The sequence below is a fragment of the Patagioenas fasciata genome, chromosome 3, assembly GCF_037038585.1.
Source record: "Patagioenas fasciata isolate bPatFas1 chromosome 3, bPatFas1.hap1, whole genome shotgun sequence".
Classification (NCBI taxonomy): domain Eukaryota; kingdom Metazoa; phylum Chordata; class Aves; order Columbiformes; family Columbidae; genus Patagioenas; species Patagioenas fasciata.
Window position 1 is genome coordinate 43,733,960 of NC_092522.1, and position 14,078 is coordinate 43,748,037.

The 14,078-nt window shown below is 37.8% G+C and overlaps 1 protein-coding gene across 4 annotated transcripts in view; it reads left to right on the top strand.

Moving 5' to 3' along the window:
• Positions 1 to 14,078, top strand: part of AKT3 (AKT serine/threonine kinase 3) — a 159,506-nt gene that overhangs the window by 80,578 nt on the left and 64,850 nt on the right. For all 4 annotated transcript variants that reach the window (XM_065833488.2, XM_071806221.1, XM_071806219.1 and 1 more), the window contains one exon: positions 6,002 to 6,127. In XM_065833488.2, the coding sequence (XP_065689560.1) occupies positions 6,002 to 6,127 (126 nt within the window). The remainder of the gene's footprint in view (positions 1 to 6,001; positions 6,128 to 14,078) is intronic.

A 14,078-nucleotide genomic window follows, 5' to 3' on the forward strand; every position in this document is an offset into this window, starting at 1 on the left:
TTGATGATGTGCTGTGCACATTTGTCTTCCATGAGATGGAAAATATGAGATGTATGGATATTGTAGATGTCCAGTTTGAAATCTGCATTGATGTTTGAGTAGCACTATGGCTCTCTATTATTGAATATTTCCCTCTAGATTTTTAGATATTTTAAATAAAAGATTATTAATGCAACAGGAAAGAGTTGAATAAACAGCAGGAGCAGAAGTGCTGTTGCATTTGCACAAGAGAATACACTGACTCACTCCAGTAGTTGCAATGAAAAACACAGGATGAGTGGTGACATGAACCCCAAAGAGCTTCTGGCTGGAACACTCCAAGCCTGGAGGGGAGAAAACCCCATGGTAAGAGCAGAGGAGAACTGCCCGTGGAGAAGCTGGGTCCTCTCCATGGCATTAGAGGTGCATGCTGAGCCCACTGAGAGCCGCTCTCTGGCTTCACCCACCTGGTGACTCCACCTCTCCACTTGGAATTACTCTCTTTTACTAGTAGGGGCCCTTGATCGCTACCTCCTCCTGCTTCAGGACAAAAGTTGCTATCCTTTGCCTGCTCTTCAGTGCCTCTTGGCTGGCATGGAAGAGAGGGTTGTCCCTTCTTTCCTCTCCCCTTGTTCAGCTGAGGAACTTCTAGAGCTTGTTCCCAAGGCTGCTTGGCTGCCTTCTGCAAAGTCTTTGCATCTGTGTGGTCTTCACTGGTGTCTGGCCACACAGCTGTGAACAGCTGAACAGAAATTGACCAGTCCTTATATCTGCACTGGATTGTTGTGACGTAATGGACAGGGAAGGACATTTGAACTTTTTCAAATTCATTCCCCAGTTTGCAGGGAACTCAATGGAACTTAGCTGTGATATAAGCTAGTGCCCACACATGGCATGAAATTGCTTCCTACTTACCAGTTGCGACTGGAAAAATTAATTTGTCTAATGTAACTACAGATGTGCTCAAAATGTCATTTAGCATTACTGGGGACTGTGGGGAAAACAGTTAGCATAAATAAATAATTACTGTCTCACAGTATAAAAGACAGAATCTAAAAGCATTAGTTCAATATTCTGCTTTTCTTTGAACTGTCAGCAAATACTTGGGTGTATATAATGAAAATAGCTTTTAAAATGCTAAAGCAGGTTAGGAAAAAAAAATCACAGTTTTATTTAATTTTTTGGTATGCAGTTAGATTTTGTCAAATCTTTCACATATTGTATAATTACACATTTACCTTAGACTGAAGGACCTGTATCAAATCATGGGGCCAGCTATTCTTTTTAGTTTTTTAAACATTTATTTTTTACAGTAGCTTTGCACTGTATTATAGATTTGTTATCATGAATTCAGAAGTAAGTTGATATTTTACAGGAGCGCTTTACATTTACTAGTGTCTACTGACTTAATCAAATAGTCTGCTGATGCTTCTAATCGTGTGTTAGGTAACACTGCCCTCAGAGGGCCAAGGTAAGTAAATTCAATCTCCAAACCACTGGCATTATTGCTGATATTTTACTTGACCTGCAGTTGTTTCTTTTAAAGAAAAATTCCATACGGTGAAGTTGTTCTTTTTACTTTTATATATTTTGTTTAATGCTTTTAGATAAATTTAGTTTTTTCAGCTCTGTTTATGAAACGCTGTTGTGGGGGAACTGGAGTTTGATTTAGAAAAAAGTGCCTTTTTTTATATTAAATCCATTTTAGTAAATTGATGAAATTGAGAAGAATTTACAAGAGGCAGATTTTTGGTGTTCTCTGCTTGGAGATTTGTGGTGGTGTGGGGTTGTTTTTCTTTTCTTTCCCCTGACTCTCACTTATGTCTGTGTGGCAGCTGTTGCTTCTTTTAAGGAAGCAAGTTTTTGAACTCAGGTTTCTGTTGCTTATGAGCACTGTATATTAAAGACATTTCCTTCACACCTCTAAAACCATTTACATATTGAAAAATGTAGATGTTTTGCATAAGTGATTTAAAAAAATAGGTTTTTAATAATAAGATTAATTTTAAATTACTGAATAATTTTTCCAGAATTACTAAATTTCCATATGCTTAAGAATTATAAGTGGTGAGGCTAACAATAGCAACTATCAAATTTGAGATGAAGTACATGTTTGAAGAGAAAGTTTGAGCTCTGAGGTGAAGTAAAAAAAATACGAACTTTAGGCGATACATTTAACATGGATTTATTTACTACTCGCATGGTTTCTTAGAAAGCTTTTCTTTGTGAAGCGGCTCAGCAGTATCAAAACTACAAATGTTACATCACTAGAATAAACATATTTTCTGAAATATCCTGAAGGCAGGATTCTTGTTACTATCTGTCAAAGGCAAAAAAGAAAAATCATTAAGGTTGCAGTACAGAGACAAATACAGATCCAGCCATGAGGGTAGTGCTCTAAACAAACCTTCATTAAGCATTCTTTTTTACTGTTGTTAGCTAGTGTATTATTGCATACAGTATTAATTAAAGAGTTGCATGTTATGAGGGTGCATTTAACATGAAGATCAGATTGCGTTTTCATGTGCTTCCAGAAAGTACTGCTGTCTTATTTCATCTTTTGGGTTTATTCTCTCAGCAGTTATTAAAAAAATCAGACTCAAACAACCTAAAATTGATTCTAAATTTGTATTTTGTGTGTGCATGTATGTATTGTCTCTGTGTATCTGTAAGATATATATTCTAGTGCCCCTTTTCTCAAGTAGCTTAAAAAATTCTGACTAGATTTAAAATCATGTAGGAATTACTTACCTTCCTTTGTTGCAGTTGTTGAAATTAGAGACCTCCTTTTACTGTCTAATAAACAGATCCTAAAAGAACGTGTTTTTCAGCCTAGAAGGGTGTAAATTTAAACAAAATAGTAATTTAGCTTACATTAACTCAGCAGGAAGCAGGATACAAACTGATTAATTTTCTATGGCAGATCCACTGATTTTTGAAGTACCGCAGCTCCATTTCATTAAATTGTCAGGTTATCTTGTGGCTTGGTTAGCCTGCCTGGACTTCTACTTTCTCATGGAATTTCTTTTCACTTGAATTAATGAATTTCAGATGTAAATTTGCTGTTATTTGCTTCTGTTGAAGTATTTGATAAACATACACTCCTGATATCTTTAAAGAAATGTAATATTGCTCATACTGTAAAATATACTTTTTTTTTTTTTCTTTTAATATGAGGCTGGTAAGTTAGAAGACATGGAAGTGTTTTTTCTTTTCAAATACTCTGCTGTCTTTTAGTATTTTTGTATGGAGAATTTATCTTTCAAAGCAGTTCAGTAAGCACATGTCTATTAAGAACTATAGACTAAAATGTTTTTATCTTTAAGAAGATACTGTAGAAGGAATGTGGTTATAAGAGAACGCCGAGAGTGCATCTTGAGAGCCATTAAACCACTTGAGCAGCTGAGTGAACTGTTCACTGATACCACTGTTTACTTTAGTCTTCAGAAGTGTTCACCCATTTGTTAATTAAATTACAAAATAAATAGAGGACGGATAATAAATATTCATGTATAGGCCTTGAAGTGGGCTTGGAATATTGGTCATTTCAAGACAAAACTAGGATTTTTAGTGTGTGTGTGTGTGTGTGTTTGTATGAACATCTTGAAAAAGTAGTCTGACCGTGATTCATGTTGAGGAACCACTTAGGGGAAATATGTCTATGAAAGAAATATATGGATCCTTATGAAGCCATAGTGTTTTGCAATTGCTTTTAAATTACATGTCTTGTGTTTGGCTGTAGTTTGCAGGGCGAAGACAGAGGTACAGCTGTGCTCGTGGATAAACTGGTACTTAAACGTCATTCAATATTTATGTCTTCTGGTGATTAGCTTTTGTCCAAAGTTGCTGGCTCTCCTCAGAGGAGCTTGGAAGTGCTAGTCATACTCTAATGGTATTTCTCCAAGCAGAACATCAGCTGCATAACTCAGTAGATGATCAAAAATCTGTTTGGTTTTCTGATAAAGAGACTCTGAGTATCTAGTTGAAGGCAAATGCCAAAGTGTTGTCCTAAGAGGAGAAGAGGGAGTGAGTGATGAGGGAAGTGTGCACTGGGTCTCTAAGGGCACTGCTAGAACTAACTCCTTTTCTACAGGTTTAGTTCTGAAGACGGTGTATGTGAGTAAGCGACGGCTTCTGTTCTTTCCCGAAGTGACTGATGGGTGTACTCGCCCTATCAGCTCCTACTCCTAGGGCAGAGTCTGCTTATCTCCCTGTCCAGTTTATTCTGTACAGAAAGGAGGACTCTCTTTGAAACCTGACCTGTTGGATGGCTGACCTGTTTTAGGCATGTTGGTCTTCTCTCTCCATGCTGTTCTTCAAGTCTTCTTCAGAAGTTTTAGGTGCCTGCTTTTCCAGTTAATGCACCTTCTAGATAAGGCTAAGATCTTGATAGATTTTTAAACCTGGTCACAGGTGCTTTCTCTTGTAACTGTCACTCACTGTTACAACTAAGTAAAATACAGTTTATTAGAATTGTATGGTCTGTTTAAGAAAGCAACTAGGATGTTAATACTTTAAAAACTGATTTTGGAGGATCTGATACATAAGGTTTTGTTTTGGCTTCAACTTTTGAGTACATGCAGATATCAGCAAATTTGTCACAGAGCACATTTTAAATGTTCTTAACATGTGAGTCGTACCTTTATTTAGGCCTATAATTATTCATTTTAATTTATTCAGCAAACTTAGTTCAAGAAATGTCTTTACCTTTTCATGTAATGATGATATAGTTTTTCACTATTGTTGGTATTGAAGTTACAAATTTGTTTTCCCACACTGCACTTGTGGGAATATCATACCTGTGGGTTTTTTGTTTGTAGTGATTCTTTGTATTATTATTTTATGGTATTTTTAAATGCTTATTTTCATTATTTGCTTTTAAGTTAGCTGGGATTTCCCATTGAGAACTCAGTTCAGACTGGCAATGTCAGTTACGATGTTCCCAGCTGAAGTAGCACCAGAGATCAGAGACAGAAAGCTTTCAGTCAGTACAAATGTAACTAGTGCTGTATCTGCTCTCACTTCAGTGACAATTAGTGGGTTGCTGTAATGGACAGGTGAAAATGCGACTAGTGAATCTTTTGATTAACCTCTGATGGAGTAATCTCCGTATCAGATAGATGTAGAGTTCTTTGTGAACTTTGAATTGTCATGATGAAACAGTTACTTATTCAGTCTTAGTAAGTACTTGTACATATGTGATTTACTTTGCAGAGTTGATAGAAATTAAAGATGGGGGAAAGTTGGGCAGATCTAAACTCACCTGTATTTATCTGAGTAATTGCACTTTAAAAATGTTGGTGAGATTTTTGTCTAGCATTGTAAAGTATAATTCTATTAAAGAAGGTTTTCACCCTTTAATAGCAATTAAATAGCATTAATTAAGCTGTTATATCTTTGTGATTCTGTTCGGTGTGTGTCTGGTCCTGAATACCTCATGGCTAGCAGAATCTTTTACTTTGACTGGGGCAGGGGGAAGGTGGAAGTGGTGGGTTTATTGGTGGACTTATGTCTTCAAAAGTAACTGCCTTTTACTTTTTCTTTTTTATTCCTTTTGCTTTCAGATATATTTAAGTGTATTTTGTGTAGGTTCTCCCATTACCCCCAATCTTCATGTATTTGCTTAGTATATGTTTTGAGGATATTAATGGGTTTTGCTTTAGTTCAGCAGGATAGATGTTCTACCTTTTAGTAATTTAGATTTCAAGCTGTAGTGCTTATTTTTGCCTGCAGCAAATTTTGAATTGTTTATAGGTGTAAAGATGTAGGATTTTGAAGAGTACCGTGTGATAAAATTTAGAGTTATAGAATATTACTGTACAGTGCTTCTAGCTTCTTATTGCAGAGGCATCATTGTATAGTCCAGGTTTACCACTGCAATTCCATTTTCTCTTCTTTTGGAGAGAGTTAAGGTTTTCTCTGTAAACTGAAACTGTCTAGAAAGTTTTTGGTATAATTAATGTTAAGCACTGATAATATTTTTTTCTACAGTACTAATGAACATTTTTTTTTCCTCCTTTAGGAGAATATATAAAAAACTGGCGGCCAAGATATTTCCTGCTAAAGACAGATGGCTCTTTCATAGGCTATAAGGAGAAGCCCCAGGATGTGGATCTGCCATATCCACTCAACAACTTTTCAGTGGCAAGTATGTATTTCCAGTATTCATTATTTTCTCAGCATATTGACGAAATATCTGCTACATATTGCTTCATGTGTAGTTCAGAATTTATTGGTAACACTGGAAGTTTGATGCCATGTGTCAGACTAGTGCACCACAAGTCTTGTGTTCAGTTCTACAAGGTATCTTTGTAAGAGCATTGAAGATTTAACATAGGTTGGTTTTTGAGTATTTTTGGAAGTTCAAGTTCTCATTTGTCTGTGTGTGTGTCTGAAGTGTCCATAACTAACAAAAATGTTTGACAAATGATTATTGTAACAACAAAAATAAAAATCCTGGAAAGCTTACCTTTATTCAGATAATTGACCTCTTTTCTCTTTTTCAGTAGTATCTCTGAAATCACTTGAAAACTCAAATTAATTAGGAAATTATCTAGACTGTCAAATGACACAAAATCATGCTAAATTATTTTTCTCTTGGATAATCAGGTAATCAGCTCTCCAGCCTGGTTAATCAGTAATTTCAAGCAATCAGACAATTTGCATATATTAGCAAAGCTACGAAGTGTGTATCTCTTGGATAGAGTGAAGACGTTTTGATTTCTTGTTTTCCAAGAACGTTTCTAAAAACAAATCTGTGGGGTTTTTTTGATCTGTCAAAGTGAGATTGGTAGAAGAATGTTTCTGAACAGAAATAAAAGTATTTGAGGAGCAAAAGTAAGGGTGCAGTAAATCTCCTGGAGTATGACTTGTGGATATCATAGCTAGAAACTTTCAAAGAAACACTCGAAAATTTACCCAATTTCTTTCAAAATTTTATTAGTGTACTGCAATACAAGAAATGGAAGTGTTTAGTTCTGTAGAGGGGTATTGGAGCCACAAGAGCATGTGCACTTAGAGAAAGAGTTCCCTTCATCTGCATTGCTGAAGATGAAGCAAATGCTACTGAGACTGAATTAACCTATTTTCTTGATAAAATTGTTATTGAGATTGACTCAGCCTTCATATACAAAGTAATTTGGGTATTTTATTCGATAAGTAGATAACTTGGTGCTCCAAGCCCATGTCTTGTCCCACAACTAGAGGAGGAAAACTTTGCATATTCTGATTGTGACAGAAGTCTTACAAATTATATTGGGTGTGCAAACCTTCTAGCAATATTAGAGGATCATTTTGGCTTGCTGCTATCCACTATAAAAAGCAGCAATGTGTTTAAGTTGTTCAGATGAGTAGGAATTGACCAGATCATAGCCCATTATTCCACGGCTATTGCTCAGGATATCCTAACGTACTCATTTATTGCACTCAGTAGTTTCCCAGATACTTTTTCCCTGGTGTGCAGCAGAAAGAACATGTGTAGAACGACAGTAGGGTTTTTTGTCCTGCTTTACCATGTTCTTCATTGCATACCTAGTCTTCCTTTGCTGCAGCAGCTGGAAGGATGATCCAAACAGTTCTGCTAAACGATGAAACACATAATAAGCAGTTAATTCCAGTGTGTTGATACTGGTGTTTGGTGGTTTTTTTCATTTTGTTTTGTTTTATTTTGATACCTGAAAGTTATCTTACGAGGTTCTGATTAGAATGCTGCCTGTGAACTTTGCCTTTATGGAAATGGGAAGATTTGATATTGTTTTCCAAAATGACACCATCCACACACCACAACCCACTCCCTCCCGCCATCAAAAAAAACCCAAAACGAAACAACAAGAAGCCTCATTTCTGCAACTAGCAAGTCCCATAGGTCTTATTCTTAGGCAATGTAAGCTAAAGGAACAGGCATGCAATTAGAAGAAACACAGTTTTTCTAAGCAAGATGAGGTTTTTCCGTTTTCTGGCGGGAAAAGGAGTACTTTAATCAGAAATGATTGCTGATCAGTGCAAGATTAGGGAGATCTTTTCAGTCATAAAAAGAATCCCATAAAATTAAGTGAAGTACCTATGTAGAATTCACAGGATGAAAAGCAAAATTGTATGGTATTACACTCTAAATTGCAAGGGGCTGTAAATTTTTCATCATCTATTTTATCCGTCTGAAGATGAGATCATCAGTAGAGCAAACAAACAAACAAAATCACTATATGAATGAATCAGATCTCATGAGCAGTACCTGATAAATGTCAAGAACTGGTCCCGTGGCCTCTGATGCAAGAGTTCCTGAACTGCTGCAATAGGTTTGTGGCCACAAGCAGTGCAACATATTTTTCCTGTAATAGTGAAGTACATTTTTCATAAATTACTAGCCAGGCAGATGGAGTGTGAGATCACTGTTAATACCATCTTGATTAGGTTGGCAGGGACTTAAAGATATGTCTTTACAGTCCTATCTTCATGTAATCTTTGTAGCTATCTGTAAAGTGAAGAGTGTGGTCTCAGTCTACTTTTTGCTCTCCAAATGATAGACATCTTTGGCTCTTGCTTACAGCTTGTTATTTAAGCAGAAAAGGCCAAGGCTGTGGTATTATTTTCATAATACTGTCGGAGTTGAACATTGGACAGTTTGCACAGCTCTGCTTTTTGTGGTACTTGTTCTGTAGTTTAAAACTTTTATGTCTGGCTCTGTCAAACTAGTTACTTCCATCATATGAATATTTTCACACAAGTGTTTGCTGCTTTCCACTCCTGCAATACCAGCTTTACTTTTGCAAAAGGCTTTTTCACAGGCATAGTAGTATTTTCTGTAGAGTGGCTCCCTTATTTCTTCCAAGATAACTCTAAAGTCCCCCACCTGAGCATTGCTCTCTCCTTGGTCTTGTGTTGTCCGCATGCTCAGTTGGGAATTACAGGAAGGCCTGAGGGAATGAAGTTATTTTACATACTGCTAACAGTGTTTCCAGTGCTAAAAATCTCTTTGTTAATAAAGCCTTTCTTATTGGGTGATGTTTTGTCATAGGATGGAGCGTTCAGAGGCCATCCCTTTTCCTTGGGGTGATCTGGGGGAAGGCACTGGGAAGCAGGTGTGTAAACAGGTAGATGCTTTATGTAGAGAGGGAGAGCATGAGGCAGCAGACTCACGCTTCAGCTCATTGCTGTGTCCTCCAAAATGCAGGGGAACCGTGTGGGCCCGAAATGGGGGTGAAGCGTGTCTCTTCCTTGGAGTGTAAGTACGTCCCTGAAGGCAAAACAGAATTGACTAAAGGGTATGACAGAGCAGGGCTGGATGGAGTGAGCCCTGGGGAAGGATACAGGACTAGCCCGTTGGTGTCCTGGACAGGGGTTTGGCTTTGACTCCTTGTGGCCAGTGCTCTCCCACCTTTGGGCACGTGGGAAAAGTGGTGATGGGCACCTGGCACTGACCTGTGGGGCTTCAGGAGTGAATGCGTCAGCCAGATCTAGTGACACTGGATAGCCTATTGAAATCATTCTGGTTTCTCTCTCATGGAGCCAGCTTATTTTACACCAAACGGAGCCTTCTTTTTTAAACATACGAACTGAGAGTGCTGTGTATTTGAAGTATGCTTTTAGCTCCTTAATGCTCATGCCCCATGGACACTTAGACTCACAAAAAGTTGTACCGTAGTATCTAACCATACACTTAAAGATAAATGAAGGTGATGTAATTACATTGGTAGGCAATTCATTGTGGAATCTTAAAACTGTTTGATACTGGTTTTCAGAGGTAAATTCAGAAGTACGAACTTACTTGGATTGTCTGGTTCAAAATCAGTTCAGCTCTTTCCAGGTAGAGACAAGCAGTTGCAAGTAATAAAGCTATTGTAACTTAAAGAGATACTCTTGATTGACTGAGTCATGGTAACTGAGTGGGTGAGCATTCCTAGCCCACTTGAAATGCAAAATAAAATATGTTAATGTAAATTGCTTTTGCTTAGGCATTTATGCAGTCAGAACCAGTTTAAAAATAATTTGGATTCAACTGGTGTAACTTCTCTGTATGAGCAGAAGCCTGAAAAAACTGCCCTGGCTTTTAAAACTCCATTCTGCTTCTTTGGAACAAAACTAGTACTCTGGTTGACAGGATGTATACCCTCAGTGGCTGTGCCAAAAAAAAATCACCTCACAACATTGTTTTTAACCGGTCCAGTGCTGTGTAAGTAGAACCAACACTGCTTTGTGTAAACCACTTTGGTCTTTGATTGTCATCATTGTCAGGGAAAGCAGAGTGGGGAAGAATTCTGCTTCAGTTCTACTTAAGGAGAATTTGTGGCTTTACTGATTTAAAAAAATACTTCTCACATATGCAATGAGAATGTAGGTAGTCATTTAGCACATTTGGGATGAGGTATCTCTAAGAATTGGCCTTTTGCCTCCATTTTGGTCTTTATGTTGGAAATAATTGGAAAGAGCTGTATCCCTTCACAGTAGCCTTTGAGCTTTGGCCAAAAATGATGTCACCTGGAATTTCTTTCCTATCTTTCAGGACAGTATTTTCTAAGCATTCTGTGGTATAGCTACTCTTTTTCTTGTCTTTGAAAAGAAGCAAATTTTATTTATTGTGAGAAGCTAGCCTTTTAGAACCTTTATTTTTTTTCTCTGCAGAGATGTTTATTGATGAACCTTGTGCTTTCTAAGTGGAGAAGCTGTGCTACTTTTTACCTGATTTTACTAGTCTTAAGCTTTCAGTGGGCCAGAGACAAGGTTTCATTATTTTGAGGATTTAAAAATCTTCAAAACATGAAAACTGAAAGGTTTGGGGGTATGATGTTAGGGCTATAAAGAACTCCGAGTACATTCTTTGAAGAAATAGGTAGGAAAATATATACGTATGTTTTAAGTGAGATTAAATTATGCATCAGAATACTTTAGTATTAGACATGACCTTGTGTGAAACTCCACGATTAACTTTTCAATGAGATTTAAGTGCAAAGTCGTGGGTTTTTTTAGTTGTTATATTACTGGATGACATGAACCCAAAGAGAAGCATGTTAACTGTAGACACTTATAATTACAGTATAGATTTCATTCTAAAATAATAATGGTGCAATTGAATAAGTAATGTTCATTCAACACTGAAAATATTCGTAGAGAAAGGCAATGCAAATGCATCTATGGATATTCAAACTCACATCTAATGAGTTTAACCAATATTACTGTCTGTGTTGGATGGGGAAATATTTAGCTTTCTGGAAAACTGGGCCAGTGATTGTCTTTGGGAGGCTTTCATGTTAGTTTATGAATGGCTTCTGGGTGATATAATTTGTATTCTGTCATTTGACTTAGACGTTTGGATTCAGTTGCTGGCTTGTGTCATGGATGAAATTGAGTTCCTTGGTCTCCTTGGTCTCATCCTTCCATTTTAATAGAAGAATCATAGAATCACTTTGTCTGGAAAAGACCTTTAAGATCATGGAGCCCAACCATTAATGTCACACTGCCAAGTCCACCACTAAACCATGTCCCCAAGTGCCACATCTATGTGTCCTAAACCCCTCCAGGGGTGGCAACCCCATCACTGACCCAGGCAGCCTGCTCCAATGGACAGTGCTTTTTCAGACACCAGTATAGCATACTATAATTTCCCATTATCTCTACATAGAGCCTGGCAGTTTAAAGTTTATAGCCAGGTGTGAGAGTTTTTATGCTGGTGTGATATAGCCAGTTGCAGAAACGAAATTGAGACGTTTGCATGAAAGCCAGACAAGGATGAATAATTTTACTCTCTTCTGTGAAATCAAACTAAACCCCAGGCAAAATCCATCAATAACATGCATAGATCTCCTATTTTCATCCTGCCCTCTTTGCATGAAGGGGCAAATAGCAAACTAGTTGTAGTGATAGAAAGATATGGATGCTACTACAGTACTTTTTGGAGTATTGGAAATAGAAGATTTTCCAGCATGATGAAGCTCATCAAGGATGATCGTTTTCCACCTTCAAGGAATAGAAGTGCAAGGTCCTGCACCTGGGTCGATGCAAGCCCCGGTATCAATACAGGCTGGGGGATGAAGGGATTGAGAGCAGCTCTGCCGAGAAGAACTTGAGGGTACTGGTGGATGAAAGGTTGGACATGAGCCGGCAATGTGTGCTTGCAACCCAGAAGGCCCATTAAAAGGAGCATGGCCAGCATGTCAGGGGAGGTGATTCTGCCTTTCTATTCTGTTCTGGTGAAGCCCCATCTGGAGTCCTGCAGAGTCCAGCTCTGTACTTCAGTACCGAAGAGACATGGACCTGTTGTAGGGGGTCCAGAGGAGGCCACCAAGATGATCAGAGGGCTGGGACACCTTTCCTTTGAGAGGGTTGGGGTTGATCAGCCTGGAGAAGAGAAGGCTCTGGGGAGGCCTTATTGTGGCCTTTCACTACTTAAAAGGGGCCTATAGGAAATATGGGGACAGACTTTTTAGCAGGGCCTGTTATGACAGGACAAGGGGTGATTGCTTAAAACTAAAGGAGTGGAGATTCAGACTAAACATGGGGAAGGAATTTTTTATTGTGAGGGTCTGGAGACATTCCAGGCCAGGCTGGATGGGGCTCTGAGCAACCTGATCTAGTTGAAGATATCCCTGCTCATTGCAGGGGAGCTTGGAGTAGATGACCTTTGAAAGGTCCCTTTCAATCCAAACTATTCTATGATTCTATGATTCCATGATAATGTAAGTTTGTTGTGTTTATTATGCAGTCGTATATGTTGTTGTATCATCAAAGTGCACATATAAGTACATGTCATAAGCCAAGCCGCATGGAAGTGGTATTTCTACCCGTACAGAACAAAAAGTCAGTGGCTGCTCCAAAATACTAAAATTCCAAATATAAAACAAGGGACAGCAGATGGATGCAGACAGATGGGGGGAGTATGAGAAAACAATGAGACAGTATTAGCCTGTAGTACAGGCAGTGGTCTCAGCACATCAACAACTAATCTATTGTCAAGGTTAGATTTTTAGTCTCTCCTCCCTTCTTTTCCCTCTCCTTTATTCCCTCCATCCTGGTTTTTAAGACATAGTGAAGGAGAGTTTTAAGGAGTATTTAAAAGAGAACCACTACAGCAGAGAGAAATTAGAAATGCTTTTGAGAAATGATGCTAAAATTGAAATAAGTAGAAGGATGGGTGGCATTTTGATAATGAATAAAGATCAATACCAAGGATGAGGGTAGGCTGTGGGGAGAGACCGTGTTAAAAATCTACTTATATTTGATGTGATAGAGCTGAGTAAGAAATTAGGAATGTGAACAGAAGAGCGATATGATCAGAAGGACAATGGAGGAAAATGATCTGTTCAACAGTTTTGTGGATGACAGTTTTAGGGGAAAACTGCATTTTTTGGGACCAAATAAGGGACATTAAATTGTTTGCAAAAATCTTTACGTAACCAAACTTATTTTGAGGGTCACACTCCTCATAGGTAAAATATAGTGAGAAAGAAGAGAGCTTTTTGGAAGCCCTCAGAAAAGTAGATTTCCCACAGGGAGCAAGTAAACAGCTGGGAGAATCAAGAGAGGACCAAGCTAAGGGTGTATATGGGGGGTGGGTGTGTACACATATATTTGTACATATATGTAAAAGCCATGGCTTTTCATACGTTTATGAGGAAAAGTGTGTGTATCTATCTCAGTGTTATGAAGATGGTGTATTAGTTCTGCTACTTTTCTACTAGTTGTCTAACAAAGAAGTTCATCAGAGAAAAGCGCATTTAGAGTGCAGAGCAGCAGTAATGGAAAAAGGTATTTGTAAGCAGTGTGTCCATTGAATTTTGACACGAGAAAGAAAAAATCGGAGTAGCAACTGGACAGGCAGAGGTTGGGACAAAAGTGTGATGGAAACGTCAAGAGAAGAATAAAAAATCAAGGCTTAATTGTAATGCAAATAGATAACTACATAGATATAGATAACTGTATAAAGATAGCACTCTTTGGATATATTTAGAAATCCACATATTCTAAACAATACGGTAGTAGTTCAATACTTTTCCTTTTATATCATGATAATCACAGGAAGTTATCTTTTGTGCTAAAACTCAGTCTGTATTAGAAATAATTTCTCAAATAGGCAACCTTCTGTTAATTTTTTAGTGCAATTTTTTATG